This window comes from Adelges cooleyi, unplaced genomic scaffold, assembly GCF_023614345.1.
Source record: "Adelges cooleyi isolate 19-005CV unplaced genomic scaffold, UGA_ACOO_1.1 ACOO_flye_CR_arks_rails_tigmint_CR_PRNA_21, whole genome shotgun sequence".
In the NCBI taxonomy this organism is placed as follows: domain Eukaryota; kingdom Metazoa; phylum Arthropoda; class Insecta; order Hemiptera; family Adelgidae; genus Adelges; species Adelges cooleyi.
This window is the reverse complement of record NW_026095871.1, coordinates 11,572,747-11,599,755: the sequence shown is the minus strand read 5'-3', so window position 1 is coordinate 11,599,755 and position 27,009 is coordinate 11,572,747. Positions and strand designations below refer to the sequence as shown.

Below are 27,009 nucleotides of genomic sequence, written 5' to 3'. Positions count from 1 at the left end.
GCCGCCGCCGCCGCGGTAGTCTGAGCGGCCAAAGCCCTGGACTCGGCAACGCTACTGTCCGGCGAGGCGTCCGTTATGGTGATGCTCACGTTGGCCGTCTGAGGTTGCCTCAGGCCAATCGACTCTTCCAGCCGTTGGCCGTTCAACGTCAACGGAAGCACGGACGGTTTCGATTCGGGCGACGGTTCGCTGATGGTGATGTGTACCGGCGCTTGTTCGGTCCTGAAAATCCCACCCAAAAAAAAAAAAATTAACCATTACTGTTTCTAAATCTATATCTAAATCTCAATAACACTCGGGAATTTAGTCACAGGACCTTAGGTATTATTATACTGGCTTTGCTCCGAGGAGGATTTAAGTACGTCGAGAACGTTTGCCCTACACTTTGCACCACAGACATAATGAGCTTAAAGTTTTGGGGGTCTGATGGATTTAGTTTTAGAGGTCAACATCTATACAAACGGCTTAAAAAACAACGTTGTTCATTATGGAATATTAGGTGTGGATACCTATTGTTGTAGACATGTCACATGTTGTTCGAAAAGAGAGTTCATACATATAAGATTTCAGCTTAACTTTGATCTAACGTAGAACTATTTGATTCGATAACATAGTTATGTTAACCAAATCGATTTTTCTTAAAGAAATTCTTATTTTGAACCCGTGTGTGTTAACAATTTGGAGGATGATATGCAAAAAACCATTTTCCCCTTTATGTAAATTTTGCCTTTATGACCGGGACAAAAAAGGTGAACAATTTTTTAATATTTTCCTTGCCTACACCGTTTGTTGTTTTCATGGTTCAGTTGGAAAGTCTTTTTTTTTTAAAAACGTGTTCGTTAGGTTAAAAACATAATATTAAAATGTACGTTTATTTTTTATAAAACATTTCATCCAAAACGTCTACGTTAACAAGATGCGTTTTCATCATTTAAAAAATATATTATATTATATAATATATTTATAAAAAAATAAGGTCTGGGAGGTGATATATCACTGAAAATACAGAGAGTGATCCTTTGTAATCGGATCTCAAGTTCTAACTTCTAACTACTTTGTTTTGGCTTGCTCGTAGTTTTTATGTTTTTAAATAATAATAAAACAAATCTTACAGTGATTTTTTCTTCGGCGATTGCTCCTCGAGCTTGATAGCGCCTTCGGACTGAGCGCCGTTCAACAAGAACATGGGCAAATTGAGCCATACCGACGCACCGAGCTCGGATATGTCAGAAGCGTCGGAAGCTCTGGACGATTTTCTGGAAGAGGCTCTGGACCCGCGATCGCCGGCTCCGCCCATTCCGCTTATCGATCTGCCTTTGACGTGCAAGAACGACGAGATACGCGACTGCCAGCCCCCGGGGCTCGAAGACTGTGTATCCGAGTACAAGTCTGCAGTTGCATCTTTTTTCCTCCTGTTGACAAAAAAATAAAAATAAACGGTTAAAAAATTGTAAATTCGGCAACAGCTTGTACCTTCTGAAATTTCTGTAAGTCCTCTGTATTAGTCTGGCGGCCTTGTCTTGGCGTTTCCACAGCCGGGTCGACGACACGATTTCCAGTTCTTTGCGCGTGGGGAATTGTTTTTTGAACTTGACGTCCATTTGATCTTGAAGCTATTATTAAAACGCCAATTGATAAAACCGATAATGCATATCACCTATTTCGACAAATCGCAGCGGAGGGATTACCTTTTTGAATTCGTCCGTTTCCTCGACGTGACCTAGCACGTGTTTGACCAGAGCGTGGAGTATGTCCAAACAGTGTATCTTGTTGCCGCGGGCAATGGGCAAGTTGAAACTGACCAGAGCCACGATGTTGGGCTTGGGTATGCCTAAAGGAGGGTCCAGGCTGGCTATGAAGTCCGATATCTGGTTGAAAGCAATGAACTGGGTGGCGTGCGGGTCGAATCTGAAACGAAGAGGGTAAAATAAAACAAATACAATCTTTCTTTCTAAAGGCTAAAGTTCAGCCTGAACCCTGTGGGTTAGCTGTGGCCTGCGCTCACTTGGACCATCGGATATAGAACATCTCGAGGTCGTCTTCGACGATGCCGATCTCTTCTTCTTGGTGCGCCTGGTTGAAGTTTTCCAATATTATAGCAATGTACATGTTGATGACAATCATGTAGCTGATTATAATGAAACTGGTGAAGTAAGTGATGGCCAAAATCGGATGTCCGCAATTTCCGTTGGGCATTCCCGGTGCTTCCAGCTCGCAATCCGGCGGTTGAACCATCAGAGATTCTAGAACGTCGTTCCATCCGGCCGAAGTCATGAGCCTACAATTAAAAACGCATGTTTTTGTTGTAAACTCAATCGCAGGATAAAATCGCGAAAAATACCGAAGCGCGATAAGACTTGGATTTACCTGAACAATAGCTGCATGCTTCTGCCAAACGTCTCGAAGTTCACCATGTCATCGATGGCCTTCTGTTTTTTCACGTGGCCAAATACCGACATGCCTATGATGGCGTATATGAACGTGATCAAGCCGAGTAAGGCGCCTATGTTGAACAGCGCCGGCAGAGAAACAATCAGGGCGAACAATAGCTTCCTTATGCCTTTGGCAGCCTAAAAATCAATTGCATAGAACTAGTAGAACCAGTAACTCAAAACGCGCCGTTCTCACCTTAATCAGTCGCAGTATCCTGCCTATCCTGAACACCCGGACCACTCTCAACAGCGTCGGTGAGACGGGGAAGTCGATCATGATGTCTTCCATGAGTATGCCGAGGACGGACGCCAACACCAAGAGAAAATCGAAAACGTTCCAAGGCACCGTGAAGTAATGAAACCGGAGTCCGATAATTTTCACCAAGGCTTCTGTAGCACACAAACAAACAAAAAAACACACTTAATATGGTAGTTGACTATTATAATGTAGCACACTATTGATATGATGATAGATAGCGAATGTCAAGGAGGATGGTCGGCCTCTAGTAGCTTGTTACCTAATCCAAAGACCGTAGTAAAAAACGCGTTGCAGACTTCCAAAATGAAAAGCACCGACACGGGTTGGTCAAAGTGCTCGATGCCCATGGTCAGCATGTTCAGGAATATCAGTACGAATATCGCTATCTCAAACCTGTAAAACGACCAAACTGTGAGCCCTGGTCAACCACATTGTCGGTGTTAATCGAACCTTCTTGAGTTAGACAGGTCGTAAAAAATCGCCATGAACTGATTGACAGGACGTTTGATCACTTTCTGCGGTTTTTTCCGGCCGAGTTTCTTCATGGCCGTGTAGTAATGTTTTTGGCTTTCGGTAAGAAACATTTCCAGCACACCTCCTTCGTACTAAACACATAACAAAACGAAATTAAAAATAAACCCCGCGTGGGCGGACCAGGGCTCACCTTCTTTTTTAGCATGTTAAAGTTGTCGATGATAACTCCGATAAACAGGTTCAACGTGAAAAACGCTCCACACACTATGAATATTACAAAGTATATGTAAGCGTACAAATTGGCCTCGTACTCGGGTTGTAGGTCGACTCCGCGAGCGTCTACCGCATCAGCCATCACTTCCATCCAACCTTCGAAAGTGGCCTGCAAAAACACATTTGACGTTTCCTATACTTGCAGCAGACCGAGGCGCAATGCGCTTTGTCCGTATATCATTTCTACGTCCATTCTACACTCCTTTGTATACCAAAAGACATTTATTGGTTCCTTAAATTTGGATTAGCGACCCGTGATTGGTGTGTTGAATTTTAATGAACCAATAAATTTGTTGTTTTATTTTGTACGATCCGGCTTCACATAGTCAGTGACTTTAGTTGCACGAGATGAGATTGGGCCGAAGTCACGCTAAGTAAACAATAAACTTACCACCTGGAAGAGAGCTAAGTACGCTATGCCCACGTTGTCGAACGTTATTTTCGAATTTAGCCAAGTGTAGTTGTTCATCATACAGTCACTCCGGTTGTTGACAATCTACAATGAATGGAAATTAATAGTTGATGTGTATTAGCGAAATAACGGTGTAACGGTTAAACAGTTGCCCTAAGTCTTACGTTGACCGACAGCAGTTCGCCGCTATCGTCGACGCACTTGAAAAACTTGCCGCCGAAAAACTGAACGCCCATGATGGAGAATATCAACCAGAAGACCAGACACACCAGTAACACGTTGAAAATGGACGGGATCGCGTACATCAAAGCGTTGACCACTATCTAATAACCAGTCAAGCATGGCGGTCGTTAATAATATTAATAACAAATTAAAAAAAATTATATCGATAGTCAAAGGGATAACCGTCATCTCACTGAAAGAAAAATGTTTATTTATGAAATACATTTGAAATTACCCGAGATATTTTTTTATGTACAAATAATAAATAAATTATCTTGAGCACAGCTAAAAAAGATTATTATCGTTTAAAAAATTACTCACTCGCATGCCTTGCCATCTGGAAATGGCCCGCAAAGGCCTCAACGCCCGGAGTGTTCTTAGCGACCGGAGTACTTTTAGATTTTCGTTCTCGTCGATCAACAAGCTGAATATGGACATCTGCGGAATAGAGGTAAGACGGTCAGCTTATACGAGTTGACAGGTTTTCTCGGTTGTACCGGCATTACCATAGCGATGATGAAGTCCAACGCCGTCCAGAAACTTGTGAAGTACTTGTAAATGCCCAGAGCGATCCATTTCAGCACGAGTTCGATGGTGAATATGACGCAAAACGTGAAGTTTGTCCAATACAAGACGGTCTTCAGCGGTTTGTTGTCGTCCAAGTAAATGTCTTCGAAACACAAAGTCACGCTCGAGGCGAATATTAATACCAATATAAACCATTCGAACACGGGAGTGTCCACAATGATTAACGTCTTCTGCCGGAACGCCATCCATCGCTCGCCGAACACCGACTCCACCCATTCCTGTTTCAATCCCGTCCTGGAAATCGAAATGTGAGATTTATCAAATAAGTCAAATGTCATGTTGTGTATATGTATACCACGGTTATAACTTAGAAGTACACGGATGCGTGTGAATGGATCGAAAAAAGAAACGGTGACCGATTCGAGTGCCGAAGATAAGAGTGGCCGATCAGATCAATAAACCCGTTTTTAGTGGATTCGTATAATAGGACACCTAGGACGACGTTAAAACAGAGCCAGATTTTCCAGTTACAGATTTCTTGAATGTATGTACTAAACTGTTTATCCATTGAAAATGTATGTTTCTTAAAACTTATTTTTTTTAGAGAGTAAACCTGATTTTTTTTTTTAATTATTTTTTTAAGTCAATTTTTGATCATTTGTCTTTTAGACCAAATAATAGGCGAAGTAAAATTTTCATATTGCCAAAGAAAAATTTGAAGACAAAAAAACTTTAATACTTTCCGTTTGACTAGTAGTACATTTACAATTATTTTATTTTTATTATGGACTGCTAATAATTTCAAGTTTTTAGTTGTTCTAAGTTGTTCAATTCGACTCCACTATAATAATTTAATCGCGTTACCTTTGATAGCAACTGTAGGGAAAGCATTCTTGAGGTTGTTTGGATTGCTTGTTTCTGCCAAAACCCGGAAAACTCGGTGCCGTGTCTACAAAATGGCCTTTGGAATCTCTTCTCCCGCCCAACGTCAACTCGTCCACGTACGACACCAGAGTTACCCAGGGTTTCTTTTTGGGTTTTTCCTCTGTTAATTGCACGTTGGCGTCCTGGTTTTCATTCAAGAAACTCGATTCGTCAACAGTGTCTGTATTGCGAGACGACAAAATACAAACTTGTATTTAAGTAATTACAATTCCAAAACGCACTAGAGGAAACGATTTACGGTTACCTTTGCTGCTTTCTTGTCTCGTGGCCAGTATGTAAGACCTTCGGTGTAAGCCAGCGGGCGGCGGACTCATGTAATGTTCGGATAGTTCAAATGTCTCGTCCAATATGGGCAAATCCAAATCTCTGGTCAACGTGGGAGCATAGCACATTGCGTCTTGCATTATTTGATGGTAAAGTAGATCTTCGGAAGTGGACGCCTGACGACTGTACACTGGCGTTGGTTGAGCCGTAATAGGTCCTTGAAAAAACCCTGATGGCATTTAACAAAGCAGAGATATTTAAACAAAATTACACTAAAATCCAAATTCCTACGAATTGATTTTTAAAGAAACAATCAAATATTAAAAATACCTTTCACTATAAGATGGCACACTTTACAATAGGAGACAGTTTTTCGTATTGAAATTAAGCCACGTTTCAACAAATAATTTTTTAAAGAACATTTTTATTTTTTATTTTAAATAGTACTAAATATACTTTCACTAGTTGCTCTAATTAAAAATTGACCATTTTTTTGCCTTCCTAATATTATGTTCAAATGTTTAATTATCAGTAAATGTTCATAACAGGAAATTTATTTTTAATGTTTCCTAAATGTTCTTCGAACTTAACCCGAATACTACGTTTTAACCAAAATATCAATCTTGAGAGTTTTTATTAATTTTTATTGACCGTCAACTAGTTTTAAATCGGCCAGCCTATGTTGTACTTACAATACATTACAGACCGTGATAAATAACGACAAACGCATTTATCCAATGCTATTGAGACGGTGCATGTCACAATAGAACAAAAAAAAAAACATTTTACCATCGAGTATAGATAACATAAATAAAGTTAAAAGTCTATTAACCGAATAGCAAAATTACAGTTTTTGCTTCGTTTCACGTCAGATAAAATGGTCTCCACGTGTTAATCGTAAATTAAAAATGTAATAAGTAATAACTATGTTAAGACACACGGCGATTCATTTATTATTTATAAATGAAGTTAAAGCGTATATTCAATGGGTACCCGTTGAATATTCATACGGTGTCCATAAAACTAATTGTTAAACTAAAATTCGAGCTGTACCGTTTTAATGTAAAAAAAAAAATTGTTATTTTTAAAAGATGATTTTGGGTTAGAAAAATGAAACTTAGAACTAATCTTATAAACTAAAATGTTATTTCACTAATTAAAAAATAAATCAAGGACGAAAATTCATAAGAAAAAGTATACCAGACATTAAAGCAAAGACACCATAATAAAATATATCGCCGTCTTTATTAAAAATGTTTATACATTTTTCACGGTATATCCGGCTGGTATTAAAAAAATGTTGTAAAACCACTATTAAGTACACTCATTAATTATACCGTTATGTAAACGCGTTGGGTATAGAGTGTAAAAAAAAAATTGTGTTCTCAAATAAACGGACAAAGTGTTAAGATGTTTAATTTGATATATTATTCCTGTTTTTGTTATTTAAAAACACAACCAAGAAACGACAAGGAAATCCGATTGAGATCGTTATGGATGTACTCGGGAAATTTCAATTTAGGCAAAGAAATAGACTTTAGGGCTCGACTCGCAGTTTCCTTCTTAAATATTTATCACTACCACTGTTGGGTCGGTTCGCTTATATACACTAAGTATGATACGACAAAGTGGTATGCCGTTGTTGAGACACAACCGGCAAGTCAGAGACGGTTTTCCATTAGAGTGCAGCTCGGACACACGTTTTTGTGGCGACCGAGAAATTGTACCTGGCCAATCCCAAGAGCGCAATTGATCTCTCTCGGTCAGATTTATCCGCCGTGAGATGAATTCATTCGTTTTTTTCCCCTAGACAAGTTTAGTATTCCGCAGGTCGGTCAAGTACTCGGGTTGTATACTCGACTGTAAATACCAAAGTTTGCAATGGAAATTTTTCGCCTCGACAATAATACAACTACCGCAGTAGGCACATGGCGTGAGTATCACGGACGTTCATAACTATTAGTGTCCTTTTTTTTTTATTCACAACCAACGAAGGGGACTTAAAGTTTGTATATATATATATATGTCATCTAGTTGGGCTCATCTAGTTCAAATTTGTGCGTGTGTTTGGAGCAAACATTTAAAATAAATGTACTTTTTTTGCTAACTCGAATCTGGTTTTAAACGTTTTGCAACACGCATGCTTTTTGAAATCGTCACAACAGTTGTAAAAATGGAATTTACACATTTTATTTTGCGTTTATACAAGATTAAACAAAATTGTATTTTGAAATATTTACACGGTTGACAGCTACACCTATATTTACAAAATGTCCGTGTCAACGTTTCGGAAGCATTTCATCTTACATCTTCAGGGCTGTGTAACGTGATAGCTACGTGATGTTCGCTCCGGTGCTGCCTATAGACTAAGTTATTTGCCCACCCCAAGCTATAGCTATAGCCAAATAAGAAAAAAAAAACTAAGTCCAAAAAATATGTTTCCTTAAAATGATTGGTCTTTCAATAGTTATTAGTTTCTATACTCATGCACATATATACATTATTATTTGGGATACGCAACGCATTTCGTTTGAAATGTACATATTTTTCTTTTCTTGAAGCATATTTTTGAAAGCAAAATTTTTTATAAGGGTAGCAGTCCCCTACTCTTTGATTTTAGTTTGGGCAATGCCATAGAATAGCCATAATATACATTATTCTAGCCCTTCGGTAAAAAATGAATAACTTATGGTTGAAACTTATTAAAAACATCAAACAAGTATCATACAATGTGGTATTGTGAAAAAAAGGTTACCCGTATCCGACGAGTCTTCGGTCACGGCCCTTTGAATTGCCTTGTGGTCTGTCCTCTCCTGTTGATCCAAGCAGCTAACGTTCAGCACTAGTGAAGAAACACCATCATTATGGCCACCATCTTCCGGTGGATGATTGGTGTCTGTCTTGTACTCGCTGCACAAATAAATATGTTTAGGTACATAAAAAAAACAAACAAATTTCTGTAGTCTTATATTGTGTGTCCTCGCGAGATTTAAAGGCCAAATTTAAATTATATGTAATATTATTCAGTTAATTAAGTTTACCTGCAGTTGTCTGGAAGTTCGCAAGTGCATTTGTCGTTGACCATTTCCAACGGTTCGGATTTCACCGTGTTGTCTTTTTCACTTTTGATTCGCATCAATTGCCTGACAGTATTTTCCAGTTTGAAATTGTCCGAAGCATCGCACGTAGCGGTTTCGGTCCTGGACTGCCGCCGTTTGCGTTTCCTGATTATAGACCTGATGCGCTGAAAGCTTCTCTCCAATTTGGAACTGTCGCCGACCTCCTGTAAAATAAATGCATAGTGATCCCCGTGTTTTGGGTGTTTCTAGTCGAAAACCTTAAATCGATCGTTGCAACGCTTATATAAAATATAACAGTTGTAAAATAAGCAAAATGTGCCCTCAAAAATTGTGAAAAAGGTCGTGTGATTTAGCAGCGTGATAACAAGAGTCGGTTCCTTACATAATTTTGTTGTTGTTAAAAATAACTGTAACTATGATGCTTGTACAAAAACAAGAGTATAGTCATAAGCGCAGACTAACAATTGATGATAAACATGAACTGCAGTAATAACTAAATCAAAATAAATTTAAAAAATGTATTCATAAATTATTCTAAAATAGGCTTCGATCAAAAAGTAGAATTGTTAAATGTTTTAAAAATTTAAAATTAGCGTATATGTTATATGTAAAACATATAAAATACACCATTTGGTTATCAAAGTGATCAATTTTTGTAATTCTTCAAAAACTTGTTACATAACTGTTAACATACTCTTTTTGATTGTTCTGAGTTCTTAAAATATTGCCTTAATACAATTTCGTAATGAATTACTTAATAAATTTTGATCAACAGGTAACTGATAATAGAAATAACAATCAATATAAATTAAGTAAAAATTAATTATGTTGTAAGCGTTTTTATGCAAATAAAGTATACTGTATTTACTAAAGTTTTATTTTTTGTAATCGTATTCTTAATAATAGGTATTATATTCTTCATATTTTTTTAAAATAAAAAATAATAATACCAATAAAAAATCCGTCGGTGAGGTGGTCAAACTATTCAAGTCTCATTTCAGCAAAAATGAGTTTTGACGATTTTGGTTTAGAATTTTTTTCCTAAATCTAAGACAATTGAAATTTGCTGAAATTACAATTTATTGGACTGGTTGTATGACAGTCCGCTGATAATATGTCTGTTTAGCTGATAGATGAATTAAATCATTATCTTGGAATGGTATAAATAGATCTTACATTTTATTTCTGAAAAAGTAGAGCAGTTTCCGGAATCAGTTTCTGCATTGTTTCGATTATACAATAGTAGGTAAAATAATCAATAATGTAAATTGCGCTTAGAGAAAAACAAATTCTATATGTTGGCCGATAGGGATTCACGTGAGTATATTATGTGTATGGCAATAACAAAAGCCAACTCATTAACCAAGTCAATATTTACTATCTAGCTGCTAGCACACAATTAGCAAGCTTCCAATTAAGTGCCATTGATCGCGTGACGAACAATACATATACACTATTATGTTCCTCAAAATTCTTAAATAGTATTAAGTTTTGCTAATTATCTATAGTACCATTTTAAGTAGAGCAAATATGCTTAAGATAACAGTTTAAAAAAATATATATAATTTATAGTCTATTGACATTTCGAACAAACCTATTAGTTTTCAAAATTATCCGAATTTTTTTTAAAAATCTGTAATGAGACCGACAACAAACATTTGGTTTTGGGTATAAGACATTAAACAAAATGGAAAGTAGCCGAAATAAGAAGGGTGTGAAGTGTAGTTAGAATTGGGAATTTGTGTAAAAGTAGAGAAGAGATGGTGTATATTATTATTAACAAAGTCATTGAGGTGTATTTCGTATGAAGACGGTCAGCGGTAAGTGTAGTCAGCGAATGAATGTGATTCGCCCTATTTTTACAAAAAAAGATAATATTATAATATTAAGTAAACCAAGCTAAAGAATATTATATACAATAGGGTTGTCGAATAAAAGACATATTCTCGAGTATAAATGAATTTCAATTTTTTTTTTTATAAACCACGAGCTTAACGACTTTAGGGAAATTTTGTACTTATTATTTTTATTGTAGAAAATCATTTTTAAACTATGAAAATATCGTGGCGCGCATGTGGAAAACCTTGAGTACATAATATTGCAGATTATACGGTGTAGTAGTTTAACGCGGTTTAAATTTGATTTATGATAGTCGTGAAAATAGCGCACGGCGAAATATTATCGAATATAAAATATAATATGTAAAAAAAATAAAAATAAAATAAAAAATGGCAAAAAAAGAAATCAAAACACGTTCGATGAAAAGAAGTCATTTTTTACGTTTTAAAATATTTAATTTTTCACTGGACACGACAGGGATATCCGCAATGAAGAAATACATAAAAAAAATATACCGAGATAAGACAGTTTTTTTTAATAACGGCTGACAGGATCCGACGGATGTCCAACGGATGTATGCTTCTTTTTTTTTTTTTTGTGAACTTAAACGGTTAATGCTTTAAGTCATATTCCGAGAGTTCCGACGTAGCTTTTGTGTATTTAAACGAACGACTTGGTCATAACGATTTGTCGAGAATTTCTACCAAAGTGTTACCATATTATTATTCGGTATCGATGTCGCTGCGTTTTCGCCTTACTCGATTAGGTACAAACTTAGCTCCCCTGTGCTTGATGGAAATTAGGAATTCTGTTGTATAGCTTAATGTGGAAACGACTAAAAAAAACACCCGTGTCGTTGTTTAATAATATAATAAGTAGTAACATTTTTTATTTTTTTTTATTATTAACGCCATTTTTATGTACGCACGAGGCCGTAGTTAGTGAAATATTGATTAATATATTTTTTTTTACAAGTATACATAAAACTGCAAGCCGTAAATTTCTTGTGTTATTAATAAATGAACGCGAGCCTTGAGATACGTGAACCTGGTTTTTTTTTTTTTTTAATGTACATTGTTATTATTTTTCTGTGCGAGGCAAGTCCATAAACTATATTGTCATCACTCAATACACGGCGTGCATTAAAAAAAAGGTGTCAAAATATAATATTTTTAATATTGTAAATCGTTATTTTTCAAAGATATACATTATACATACACAAACCGCCGTGTGTAAAATACATAAAGTGCTAAAGAATAGGTTAGAGAAATCTATATAACATTGTAACCAGAGTTGGGCATTATTCTCGATTGGAAAAAAAAACATGTATAATTAGAAAAAAATGGTGTTCGCATAATGTTATTTGAAAATAATTACCAAACAAAATATTATCGTTTCATTTCCGGTTAATACGTTATTCGTTATTTAATTAACGTTTGCCCAACTCCGACAATAGTTATTGAATCAAAGCGTGTGTCGAGTATGTGTTTATTTTTCCAAAAAAGAAAACGTGTATTGTATACTTGAAGTTGTTGTCCACAAAGGCGACAAAAAACAATAATAATTGTTAAACGCAGCTAACGGTTTGGCTAATACTTATTGTATAAGTAAGTCCCAACTCACAATAAGGATTATTGTGGCACGGCCTAGGGGAGGACGCGACGCGACGCCACGGCGTGTACGCAGAGCAAAGTGTTGAAAAAGCCAAAAATAAAAAGTAAAAGTAAAACAAAATTAACGTATATATTGTCACGTGTACCTCGTAGTCTATCAGAGACACTGTCGTGTCTTTGGGAATATATGTCAGACTTATCGAGGACCTCTTGGAAAGATTTTGATTTTCTCTACACCTGCGGCAAACACTACCGATAACTCTAGCGTGATGAGCCCACCGCTCCCTGTAATGGGCCGCTTCGTCGTCAAGTTCCTGTTGACCTTGCTAAATGTATACACACGGTATTGTATATTCGCCCGGCCTTTTTTTTTTTTTTTTGTTTACACGAGCATGATAGCACGATATATATAATAATTGGTACGAGTGTGTTTAACGCGTGTGACTCACCTCTTTTTTCGATTTCAGTTCCTCCGAATTAAAGCTGTTCAGCAACAAGGCCAAAAACAAATTGAGCACCATGAAGTTGCCCATGACTAATGCGGGCAAGAAAACGGCAAAACAAATACCGAACCCCTGGAAAACACGCGAGGTCTTAAAAAAACGTTTCACGATAAACATTATAATTATATATATTTATACAATCTACCCTAGCCCAGCACAACGACTCGCCGTTGTTATAATTATTGTCAAAAAATAATAATAACCGTCAGGAGTACAAAAATTGTTACAAAAAATACACGCTCAGAGCGCATTTTACCCTTACTTCTTCTTCTTCGGCTTTCATACAGTCCCAAAGCGGCTCGATCCACTCGCCGCACAAAATCCGGAAAATCATCATAAACGAATGGAAGAAGTCTGAGAAATTCCATCTGTTAAAAAGACGACCAAAACTTATAAGTACACGGTACACGTTATAAAAATTATGAATTTTCTAAACCAAAGGTTCAAACACATTCTTGCCAAAAAATGAGTTTTTTTTTGCTATATACAGGTACGTAATATAATTTATACCATAAAATAAAACATATTAAAAAAAAAAAACAAGCTATTTTTTTATCGAATTATCCTATCCGGTACGTTTTGACTAGGAACATTATTTTTCTAGAAAAAATTCCAAACAGATTAATTATGTAAAATATAATTTATTTTTAATATTTTAACCACCGCTTGAACTATACATTTTTTTGGTTGAAGAAAAAAATAGAGAATTTTACCCAGAACGCGTTCCGAGTCTCTGCTTAAAACTGTATTGCAGTCAAGCTAATTTGAATGTTTGGAGAACTTTATGAAATATTTTAATTTCACTCGATTTGTCAAGTAGGCTATAGACAACTTAAATGCAATTGAAAAACCTATATTAAGAACACACCTTGGTGAGCATGTATTTTCTAGTAGGATTGTACGATTTTGAGACAAATTGGAAAATAATGCAATCTCGTTTAATTGCGTCGATTTATTTTAGTATAAGATTAATTCAGCAATCCATTATAAGTGCTTTACTATACATAATTCTGACGTTTTAATGTGTAACAAACTCTCTGGGTTTAATATATATATATTTTTTTTTATTTTAACTTTACCTATCTATATCTGGGTTGTAATTACAAAATGTTGTAATAACAGTAATATTGTCACGTAGTGAACCCACGTTACAAGCAATAAATTTAAAATGTACAGGGTTTTCCCTTTTAGTTGAAAGGTCCGGAGCGGAGGGCGGGTTGTTAGTGGTAAAATTAATTTACCAAAGCGTAAAAATGCATTAGAAAATTCGATAATTTTAACCAGAACGGTCGCAATGCTTTTAATAGCTTTCTTATAAACGTTATGTCTCAGTTGAAATTAAATTGTTCAATTGGCTGTGAAAATATATTAATCGTGAATTGATTTACCGCGTTTATGTAATCGGCCGTAATAATGGCTGATGTTCACGCTTAATAAGGCAACCGCTATGTACGTAGTAAAAGTTATGATATATCGCCGTTTGGCGTTTTAAAGTAAAACTTAAAACTTAATAAATATATATATATATATACACTCAATATTACTACCGCAAAACTTTGTATATCGTTATTATTATTATTATTATTATTACCTGGGAACGGGATCGGGGTAGAACTTTTCGGGCGTATATTCCTTTGAGAACAGTTGCATGCCAATGACGGCGAATATGTATATAATAATGATCAGCACGAACGTGAGGTTGCCCAGCGCTCCTATGGTCGATATGATGATGCTCAGCAACACTTTCATCGTGGTCCAAGACTGGGCCAGCTTTAGCACTCTCAGCTACAACAACAACAACAACAACCGTGTGTCGATCACCCAAACATTATAATACATCCGCTACAGCTAAGACGCGGTCAGATGGTGGTCACGGCTCATTTAGTTCAGACGAGCACCGAGTTAATGTTCCATACCGACTGATATAATATAGTGGAAATGTCCCAGAGCTGTTTCGGTATCGACTTATGTAATACATAGTTTTACTAGTCAAAGTCCATTTATAATAATACTAGGCGATTTATAAGTTCACATTATAATTAGATTATGCTGGCCAATGTGACGAGGGGAGAGGATAAAACACCCCTTAATTTGCATATATTCCATTAGGGTGGCTCTTATTAGGGTAATGTTTAAATGTTAATTTTGATGGTTATCGTGTCAATTCTAAACACCTGATCCGAATATTTTGCTATCCCTAATAGTTCTTACTATCTAAATGAATGCATAGCTTTTTCAAATATTAGCCTTGTTTATCATTGATCTCAATTTTTTTTGTTACCTGGGTTTGTCTTACGTGACGATTTTTTTGAAAGGTGCAATCGCAAAACATACTCTATGATAATAATTACTCAACATCAATAATTTCTCTTCACGTTAAAAAACACACAAATCGTGTTAAAATATTATACATTTTATTTTTAACCTATAATAATTTCTATAGTAAAACTTCGAATGGTTTGTAAACAGTAAAAGCCTTTTGTGTAAAGTGTTGGGATAAAATGTTGGATTTCAGAGCGAAGGAGAGGCGTCGCAGTCGTTCAGCCCTATATTCCTCGAATAATATTTTCCAACGTTTTAAATGCATATATTACATAAACTGTTAGCTGCGTGTCTCACTAAACAAAATATGAGCTCTTCCTTGCGGTTGACGGTTGTGTATGATATATCTCTGTTAATCAAGTTATGGAATAGTCGAAAGTAAACAACGGCGGGTAAGGGGGAAGAGTTGGTACAATAACAGACATTTCCTTCATTTCAGTCGGTTCTAATTTAATAACACGGTACAAGTCATGTTTACAATATCAAAATTCCTGTTGAATGTAATATTATATATTTTACCCCGTTCAAGTGTGCACTCCGTCGATTCGGACATAAACCTACATAACACTAACACTGCAATTGCGCACAAAACATATTAGACTAGGTAATAAAAGTCAAAAAAACAAAAAGTACACGGGGGCGCCAAAAATTCGCATAGGTCTCAACCCGACCCGGCCTGCGAACACGGAACGATATCCATAACGCGGTACGGAGGGCTGATGTTTAATGGTTCTTAACCTGCCACCCCGTTAGAGGTCTAGCATATTTTAACCGAGCACTTTGCATAATATAACCGGCCTAACGCCTTAGTGCTACGCGGAAAACAGCTATGCAGTTTATTACACGCCTTAACGCCCAATGGCCGTCCAATACGCGGCTATCGTAACAACGGTGTAACACATATGGGTCTTAGACATGCGATACCAGTGCAGTTGGTTTCGACATTGTAATCGCAGTGTAATAAATGTACATACGGTCACTTAAATGAGAGAGAGAGGAGGATTCGAGGGGAAACAATGTGAGAAACAGTCATACCACCTCTTCTGACCGTCAGACAAAAACATAATAGCTTAGGACGAAAGGACATCGTCAAACGGTATACGGCTTCTTTGATTTGATTGAAATGATGATTTTGACACCAAAAAAGAGAGATCATCAATTCTATTACTGTGTTCCCTCGATGAGATTTTTTCAAAAAAATAATTATATAAATGTAAATGTATAAATGTAAACGCAAAATAAGACTAGTAACGTGTCGTCGAGAGAATTTTTTTGGCAGGAATGTGTGCGGTTCACTTGAAAGTACATCCGAAATTCTCTAAACAATTATTTCCAAAGTTGAAACTACAAAAAACACAACTTGAGCAAGAGATCATCAATGTAATATAAATTAAATAATACAAAACATTTGAAATACATTCGCGATAGTATTATAATAAACGCATTTTTTTTTCAAACACTCGTCGTGTTACTGTGAATTTGCTGGCATAAATGGGTAGATATTTTTTTTTAAAGGTAAATCACACACACATATAATACAATAATCCCTTAAATAAAAATAAACGAGGGTTTTTTTGCAAAAAATAAAATCCAAATACATAATATAGTTGAAAATAATTATTCAGTACAACTCCCGGTCACAAATGATTTATCCGAAATAAACGGATTTTAACTAAATAAAATTGTATTTCTATTTTATTGTATAGCATTTTACTTAATTTTAATTAAAACGAATTGCCACTTACCAGTCTCAAACAACGTAGAACTGAGAGACCGTCGATCATTTCGAACGATAGATCCAGCAGACTCGCCGTCACTATGATCATATCGAATATATTCCAACCACAATTGAAGAATTCGTTGCTCAGAGCAATCAACTTGAACAGACATTCGACGGTAAATATAGCAGTAAAAACCTAAAAAAAAAAACCAAATTATTTTTTAAATATTTGTTTAATATTATACCAATAATTATTATTGTTGTAGAGGCATACAAATTCGTAGTTCGGCTATATTCGAATATTTTTTTATTAAAATTATTTATTAACAGAAATAGATAAGTTATAAATATTTTGCTTAATGATTTCTTAACCAAGCAATTCCGATAAATAATATAAATAAATCGTTTTATTTAAAAGTTCAATTTTTTAATACGACCATATTCTATAGCGTTTTTAAATGAGTTATAATAAAACAACTTTTTTAAAATTATATGTTCAATGAAAATATATTACCTTGTTTCCGACATCTAAGATATTGGCAACGTTTTCTGACATGCCGTGATGTTCGGTGGCCAAAACTATAGTGTTGCATATAATACAAGCCATTATGAACAACTCGAATAACGGATCCCTGACAACCTTGTACAGACAGTTTTGAACTTGCGACCAAGTCTGGTAGTCGACACAATAATTTATGTTGAAATTCGGACAGCACCGGTCGACCGAATCGTCTATTTAAATATGTAAATATCAATAAAAACAATTTTAAAAAATACTTTGGAGAATTGCATTGATAAATAAAACAAATATACACACTTATATTACACTTATTAATTTATATGAGTCAGTGTTACGCGCGTTTAATACAATTTCACAAATTTCACAAAAATTAAATCAAACTTATGGTATATAACCTTACTTTATAGTTAAATCGCATTCACGGATGTGAAGTATACTCGAGTAAAGCATATCATCGATAAAGCAAAAACCTTCCTAAAGTTTGAACGTTATATGTGTTTATTAAGCATAACATTTATTACTTCATAATTATAATTTAAACCCCGGATTAGAGTTGAAGACAGCAAAAACTTTTCTGATTTGTGTGGAAAGTAAATTATTTTTAAGAACAGTGACGGTTAATGGTGCTATTCTTTTCTTTTTTTTAATTTAAAACTGATTTAAATAAGAAAATATAATATTGTTTTGTCAATCTAATATAATATCATAAATTATTATATTTCATTTCGCTGCACACTGCTAAAATGTATATTAAGTATAGAAAATATAAGACCATAAAAATTCCTTACAGCAATATATTATCGGTTCGTTGGTAGTTATTTTATATTGTGCTAATATGTAACTACTTCGTAAGTAAATTATTACACAATTATTCTATACGGACCTACGTTCATTAATATTTGTTAGTACAACTGTTGTATAGCTACCTATAAAGCGTTTCGAACCACTTTAAATTGTTCAACCCAAATCATAATTCCTGGTTGTTTATATTTTCCAGTGTAACCTTGTTACTAGAATTCGAGCAAATTGCTATTCGTAGCGAACCAATTGGATTAATGCGGGTTAAATCCAAAGATTATTAACGGCATCTAAAATTTCAGAGGCAAAAGGTCTTCCGAAGTCGTATCCTTAGTACAACCAGAGTTGAAATTTAAATTTAAAACAAACATCTGGTTATTGCCGTACAAAGGTACAAGAAAAACAAGTACCGGCTTGGGAGTGATTACATCAGATCGATACGATTTTAGGTTCACCTATACCGCCAGTAACTGCAAGTGTATACCGACTTCTCTAAAATGTGATTTTGAAAGACATAAGGACATAGTTAATTTGTAAGTTTTTAAAATTGTAAATTAACAAACAAAAATTTTGAAAGAAAAGAAAATTATACTGAAAAATAACATGATATACGTTAAATAGCTTATATACGATATCTGATCTATTTACTAGATTTGTTTCATGAAAAAAATCAGTCTATTGGTTAAAAACTTGTAAAAAAAATAATAAAACACATTATTGGAACAGTTTTTTAGCTTCTCATCGAACATAGTTTAATTAAATAAATTATCATCAAAAACCCAACGGCATTCTGCATAGGCAATAGTGCTACGCCAGCGACACTGTTTCCACGTGTTGCCTATTCATATAGTTATTAATGAAATAGTGATAATCATGCATGACCTATCATCAAAATGTTAACGAAATAAAAAAAACATAATATTATGTTGCTATTTTTTATACAGTTTAAGTCTCTACCGTTAAAATTTGGAATAACTGCAATCGCACATAGTTTACGCCATAAAATTTGTATCAACTACATTCTGCTAGCTATACATAGTGGATAAAATCTTGTGATCTTATAACGACTTCATACTTTTTACAACCGTAGATAACGACGATAGAATTGTATACAACATATGACGAATAGACTTTCTTGCCGGCTACTATCTACATTTTTTTTTTAACTAAACCTCAACCGTACTCTACATTGTATACAACTCTGGCTATTGCACTAAAGATTGCATCATATTTGGTCAACAACTGCAATTTTGATAAAATATAAAAACAACATACAAATTTTACTTTTTGAAAGTCTTAAAGTTTTCAAGGGCAAGAAATCAGTTCAATATATTTAAAATTGTCAAATGTATAATTTTTTTTTGTACTTTATGACAGTGTTCGGATTATTATCTCTAGTTTTATGGACCTGTAAAATGTATATGTCACGTAACGTGTCATGTTATAAATTATTACCCTATAAAACTATTAAACGTTAGCGATAATTTTTATTCATATAATAGCCAATAAAAAAAAAAACAGTAATTTAACTGCTTGTCATAATAGTTGGAAACGCGTCAAACATACTTTTATTACTTTGATTCGTTTTCCCATGAACGTCCAAAGAGGATATTTGTAACGAACGTGTCGTATTATAAGTAGTGAATAGCCGCTATAATTAATTTATTCAAAAACAGTAATCGATCAAAAGACATTGAAGATCCAAGACATTATACGCGGAAGTATGGACGAGTGTTGAATAGCGATAACTACTTTAACAGCGATTGCGTTTAGCCAAAAAGCGATTACCGCGATGGTAGAGGACACAATATCATGAAGTATATAAATATATATATATATATTTATAGTACGGTAAACAGATGATGTATTGGAACATTTATTTGTTTAGTAAAAGTTCGGTCTTTCCGATAACAGGCGGAAGTCGACACGCAAAGATAGGACGAAGGGTTTGCGTGTTTGCTCCAATCGATATATAATAGTTGTATATACATTATAAATTATAACTAACGCAATAACAGATAAATAAAAATAAGTGCACCGATTATTTTAAGAATAATATGAATTGTATATGGGCTGTCGCGCGCAACATATTGTAATATACACATATATATTACTATAATTTTCCACCAAAGAATTATTACACAATATCGATTATTAATAACAGTGCGTTTGTGGTTCGGTCAGCCGTTATTGTTGTACAAGTAATCTTATTGTACCGAGGACAATATTTATATGTATCTAACATAATATACAATAGCAATTACACAAGTTTAGGTGTGCTACGCGGCCAGCCAATAGGATATATTATAATATTGTCGCTGATAACCAAAGGCAGAGTGAGAGAGAGAGAACACATAGAGAACTGCGCTACTCTATAGGTAAGTACCACTATGTATGGTACTTACGGGCTATTATTTTGCGCGGTTTTAGCAAAAGCGGTCATAGGAGACAAGGCGTAGGAGGAGAGGGTTTATAATACTGTTATTAATGTACACATACCGATAACCACCACCTGAGACACGTACTCGGGTTCGCCTTTCCGACCAAACGGCTTCGTTTTCAGGCCATTGCATTTGATCACCTTAATGTTCTTGGATGCGGCTAAACTACCACCATCGTCGCTGCCGCCGGTCTGCACAAGCAATACACACACACACACAACCATAGGTTTTTATACAATTATAATGGCAAACAATAATTAGCGGCAAAGATGCCTCTTAAAAATGATAACACGACTCTGTGGAGTATGTTAAATTCAACTGGGACTTTCCCCCACACCCATACAAGTGTCGCCACACGGGCATTCACACCGACGGCTACCACCTGATGAATGTAATTAGTACTACTATAAAATTCATCGTTGGGCAAATTTTTAATCAACTAATTAAATAGTCTGATTAAAACTAAAAAAAGTATGAATGAATGATGAGTAAAGTAAATTTAATTAACGGTACTTCAATTATATAAATGATTAAACTACCTAGTTACTTATGTAGGACTAATGATTACTTTTTAATCACAATAAACTTAATCAACAGTCTTCAAATAAAAATTATATAATATATAATATTATTTAATCACGATCAATTTTATGAAAATGTAGGGAATGAAGCCAATTTTTGACATTTTTGAGTGCCAAACAAGTTTGGTAAGCGTTAGGTTGTCGGCAGTCGGCTGTAAACCAAAAACGTGTCCAATCCAATAAAACCGTCTAAGCCCAAATATGGAGAAAAATTCTCAACACTGCTATCAAAATCGCTATCCGGGGAAGCATTTTACAGTGTTTTTGTCTACAGATAATGCATTCCGCTGTTAGTTGTGTGGGAGAATATTTCGTATTGTCTTATATTTTGATCGGATGGAAATTATTTCGTTTATCGATTGAACGTTTACACTTAAAACGTCTGTCGCCGGCAAAACGCCATTTCGTTCGAATATTTTGTAAGAAACTTTTCACGGATATTTCGGGCGCGTGTCATCGAGTAACGGCATCACATTGTTTTGTTAAGTTACAAGAAAATCCGCTTTGGATGTCGATGTCCCCCCCCCACCCCTCATGTTGCCCGGAGACATCGAACGCAAAAGACAACATTAATTAATTCCCGTGTCATTTTTAATTACTTCCATCGGGGTGGTTACCTGGGGTAACTGATGGTATCCGCATTGCTGTGGCTGTGGCGAAGTGTGATGAGAATGCGATAGCGAGGTTACTTCCCCGTCTTCGTGATCATCCACCACGCCGGAGTCGTCCAGCGACGAATCCCTGTTGTACCCCTCGCTGGTATTAGCGCTGCCTTGTCTGCTACCCAAAAGCCATCTTTCCCTGCCTGAAATCACAAAACCCGGTAAGACGATAACCAATACAATGTATAGTACCAATAAGATCATATAGAAGACATACAGAAGACAGGTATAAAGTCTTGTTTGAATGTCAACGTAAAAGCCATACGCCACAGAAGCTTAAACAGACCTAATGTATGTACAGGTGATTTGTAAATATAAGTCACCGTTAAGTCATACACTTATATGTACATCCTATAGGAGTGTAAAAACCGTATTTATATTTTTCAATTATTCTAAAAAGGCTGTTAAAATGTCTTGAACAGTGAAAAATGTGAAAACAATTATCGTTACTATTTTAATTTTTTGATAAAGTAATTTTTAATTGACTTGCGTAATTTTTAATGGCGAGTATCAAATAATAAATTAAAAATTATATTTTATAAATTTATTTATTCGAATAAAACGAATTGTTTCAATATTAAATAAAAAACTTGAAACACGTTAATTTCTAAATATATGTGTACGAATTTAACATTTACATTAGCTTAGTATCGTTCGAGAATTCAATAATCGATATCATATAATAGAGAGTAATTTTTGTTGGACAGTAACAGTACCTATATGTACTTTTGTAAACTTTTACACTTTTAAACATATTTGATCGTTTCCCAATGTATGTGTTAAACATATAGTCTGAGCGGTGTAAAGTTCTTTTGAAAAGTTTGTCTTCAAAAGGTAATCATTTTAATCTAGACGAAGAATCATGACGTCTTGTTCGACGTGAATTCATTCAAACTTTTATCAGACCCACCATTGTTGCTGTGGTATCGATAAAAGATGAATAGAACCAACACTAAAAAGGTGTAGTCGGCTACACAGAATAATTGTTGTTAAACTATTAAAATCGACTTTCCAAAAATTGAAATAAATGTGTGTCATAACATCGAGAAGATATCATATAAAAATCAATCCTCAGATAATAAAATAAAAATAAATTGTAATTAGGACTTCGATTTTAAACGTGCAATCGTAAAATACAATTTTCATGGTCAATTTGTGTACAGTTAATGTGTCATGACGATACATGGTAAATTATCAGTATAATTGATTTATTTATTATTTATCAGACATTTTTTATTGTTGGTTTTGCTTGGTTTAATCATATTATTATAATTTATACAAAAACGCGTACAAATTTGCATTAGAATAACTAAAATTGATTACTGTTATTACTGTTTGTTACGCTTTTAACAAAAATCATCATCGTTAACGTTTTATAGGTTATGTCTACATTTTTAGTTTACCTAATAAAATATGTTTTATGGAATAAATTACACAAGGTAAAAAAATCAATGACAAATCGAATGCCCGCAAATCAGACGATGGAGCAATAATGCTAACATAATTACAACCACAGCGAAAATAGTTATTTTTCAAAATCTTTTTTTACTTACATCTGTATGAATACTTTAAATTTAAAAAATACAGAGTACATAAATATTTCGTACAAAATGTAATTTTCAAAATTTACCTCTTTTCAGCTTTGTAAACCAGGTTCCCCCTTTGAATAATACTTTATCCGTTTCTACGTGACTTTTTTACCAAGTTGTAAGTTCCGCGTTAGGTACGCCACACCCAAACCGTACACTCCTCACAGTCGTCTTAACGTTCTCATTTTGGACGTTTCCATTTTCCTCGCAATCCACTTATTCAAATTTTCCGCACACACTAGCACGCTTAACGCCGGCCCGTAAATCCGGCTCGTCTGTTTTTACAGTATTTTAATGATGTAAAAAAAAAATATATATTTATAAAACCGTATACCTTGGGGTGCTACTAGGGCGCAGGGCCTAAGTGTGTCCACAGCCAATTTAGCCGGATTAACTGTGGGTGGCGGCTCCGGCTGGGGCGGAGGAGTTGAAACCGGTTTAGGGGACGGCGTCACCGGTCGATCCGAAGGCTGGACCCGACGATTTGGACTCGGAGTCGACGACCGACTGCCCAAGTAGTCGTCACCGTCTTCGTCGTCGTCTTCTGCAGAATTCGTGTCGCCGGTAGCCGTCGCGGAGTTGTTGCTCTGATTAGCGTCCGGTTGCCCTCTTTGCCGCTGGTTCTGAGTAGGTCGCCGCCTACGCGACTTCTTCCGTTTTCGCGTCACCGACGACAACAATAGCGTTTTCCTACCGTCCAACTTCTTTGGCGGTCGGTTTTCTTTCTCTTGCAGCTGTTTCACGGGTATGCGGCTCGGGTCGAAACTGAACGTGGACTCGTCCCGGTAATCCGTCAAGTCTTTTCGCCTCTCCTGCGCACGAAAAAGCACATCGGGTTATTTCTAGTATTTCCTACTTCGGGGGGGGGGGGGGGGGGAGGGAATCTAACAGTATTGATTTATATTCATAATCTATGTTCGTTAAAACCATGTTAAATCGCTTAAAAAACACAACAAAACCAACATCCCCTTCCTTGGAATCTACCGCTTGTTAAAAAAATATAAAACAAAACAAGAGTTATCGAACCGATCTCAGGGTAGAATAAGGAAAAAAAGTCGAATTTAGTGTCAACACCGTATGATTGTGGAGTAATCAACGTTTTGTACTATCTTAAATTTTAAAGTACTACTTCAAGTAGGAAAACTAGATTGATCCAGCCTATTGTCACAAACAATAGCGAGGTCACGAGTTTTTATGTAAATAATTATTACCGGGTCATAAAATTATTTTTCAATAAACGCCTCGATGAGAAACTGCAGATTGTAAAAACTGCGCAAAATATTTTCAAGAATTATTATTTATAACGAGTACACATATATACAACTGAAAATGATAAAATAGTCTTCAAATAAATGATTTGATATGAAGTTGTTGATGCAAAAAATATTAATTATAAGTATAAATCATTTTATGGACAATTATTAATGTGTTCGTCATGATTTTATTAAATTGTTTGTGTTTTCCTGGAAAGATTACAGAAAATATTAATTAGTCAAATGAGAAGTTTATGAAACTGGAAATAACAAAAACATTAAAAAAAATAATAATAATTACAATTTATTTTCTTAAAAGAATTCTAAAACATAACATAGAAGAAAGTTTATAATTAAACCTTAGAATTACCGGTAAAAAATTATTCTTTAGAGCTTTTACGGGTACTAACCACTACATAATTATAACGAAATGACTTCACAAGTCGCAACTAATTTAATTATAATAAATAAGTACTCGTTTTCTCATCTCGACCACTCGAATCTGTAGTATTATATTGTCTATCTTGTGTTACAATGTAGACTTCTGAATAGCATGTGTTTAATTTTTTTTTATGTATGTATTTTTAACTAAGTAAATTATAATAATAGAACCTCGTCGTCGAGGTTTCTAACAAAAAGTTATAACGTGCTTAATTTCATATTATAGTGAATCACATTACTAACAAGGGTTTTATTATTCAAATTTGAATTTTGCCAACTCTTTAGTCCACAGTGTTCAACGGGGGCCATGATGTTTAAGGGGGATTATGAAATAAATAATATTAATAATATCTTTTCCGCAATTTGCAACTGTCGTTTCCCATTTGGATTAAAGTGAAAGCTTACCAGCCGGACCCTTTATTTGACAAGTATGTTATATAGGTCACATTTTCATTGCAAACATAACAAGCAACTAGATCAAAAATACAATGGTAGAATGTTATGTGATTAGTGGTTTTCAATAGTTTTTTTTTAGATTCTAATGTTGCTCAAATATAAAATAATGTATGCAAACCCGAATAGCTCGTCAATTTAAATGACAACAAAAATGCCTAGACAACATAAGTAAGTGATGCAGAGAGCAAAAAAGGGCCTCCTTCGGCATTTTCCAAAGTCGAGTTACTGTTATTGCACTTTGTATCTCTTACCCAAAATGTATTTTTAATAATTTCAGCTATTATTCACAATTTGGTTTGTTGTTTTTATGTACACATATATCCTAATCCTAAAGACTCCAAGGTACAATTAATGATACTTAGTAAGAAATGGATTCTTCCGACCTTAATCGACGTTATGGCGTTTTTTTCGAAATTAACTTTGCTGACAGGAGTTCTTTTTTCGCTTTCCGCATCACGTATGCATATTTAATATTTGACGGTGGTTCATTTGTCTTGTTTATTAATCTTGGGAATAGGTATTATAAATTTATACAAAATGTGCTTTCGGAATCAACAAGTGAGGCGTAAAACAAAAATACTTTATAAAATTATTATTATATTTTTTTTAAGTTTGATTTTGATTCACTCAGCACATAAACAATTTATTTTGTCATATCAATCGATGAGAAAATGAAACGATTAGTAAATTTTTTATACTGTACATAAACGTTTTGATAAATATTGTATACATGTTTAATCGATGTTTATAATAAAAATAAGAGAAACGCTTAGTCCCTACGCGAAATTCTTTAGGGCCGATTAAGACTTGACTTTGATGGCGTAATATCACGAACAATGGTACTTTGATACTACCTACAAGCACGAAGATGAAAATTTAACCAAGCTTCGAGCCTTGCAATGCTTACACAAAATCATCATATCCAGTATGCATGTGCAAAAGATTGTGTATGCGCTTGACAAGCATGCAGGTACTATTTACGCATTTTTCTGGTTCAATCAAAACAAATTTTTATTTTTATTAAATATAAGAAGTCTGTTGACACATAAATTTGTATTTAAGTACCTACCTAGGTTAATTAAATATTATAATTTGAATATACTTTTGCAGCCCATATGAGAGCATATAGAGCTCCATTTGAGCTCTATGGAGGTGTAGGACTAGGGTGGCCGACCCCATGTAGTTGGGAGTGTAAGGCGAAGATAAAGAAGAAGAAGAAATATACTTTTGCAGCCCCCAAAATTCGGCCCAACTTACGAAACTGTATGTTATAGTTATTTATTGGCTTTGTGACGTTAAACTATTGTACCCGTTAAGAAGTCTCAAAAATAATTAAGAAAATACAAATTACCACTCAGGTTACTGTATAAAACCGCTACAGA

The 27,009-nt window shown here is 34.8% G+C and overlaps 1 protein-coding gene across 1 annotated transcript in view; it reads right to left on the bottom strand.

Annotated features, from left to right (window-relative positions):
• The window catches only part of LOC126834752 (sodium channel protein 60E-like), a 78,720-nt gene that overhangs the window by 3,311 nt on the left and 48,400 nt on the right, over nt 1-27,009 (bottom strand). The window contains 27 exon segments of the mRNA XM_050566908.1: nt 3-222; nt 1,113-1,412; nt 1,474-1,613; nt 1,689-1,908; nt 2,006-2,278; nt 2,368-2,570; nt 2,629-2,822; nt 2,951-3,084; nt 3,142-3,296; nt 3,356-3,547; nt 3,830-3,934; nt 4,015-4,173; nt 4,394-4,510; nt 4,579-4,894; nt 5,465-5,705; nt 5,790-6,038; nt 8,565-8,719; nt 8,851-9,092; nt 12,488-12,667; nt 12,791-12,916; nt 13,107-13,212; nt 14,436-14,629; nt 16,912-17,082; nt 17,401-17,618; nt 20,704-20,836; nt 21,844-22,031; nt 23,812-24,289. Of these exon segments, the coding sequence (XP_050422865.1) occupies nt 3-222; nt 1,113-1,412; nt 1,474-1,613; nt 1,689-1,908; nt 2,006-2,278; nt 2,368-2,570; nt 2,629-2,822; nt 2,951-3,084; nt 3,142-3,296; nt 3,356-3,547; nt 3,830-3,934; nt 4,015-4,173; nt 4,394-4,510; nt 4,579-4,894; nt 5,465-5,705; nt 5,790-6,038; nt 8,565-8,719; nt 8,851-9,092; nt 12,488-12,667; nt 12,791-12,916; nt 13,107-13,212; nt 14,436-14,629; nt 16,912-17,082; nt 17,401-17,618; nt 20,704-20,836; nt 21,844-22,031; nt 23,812-24,289 (5,409 nt within the window).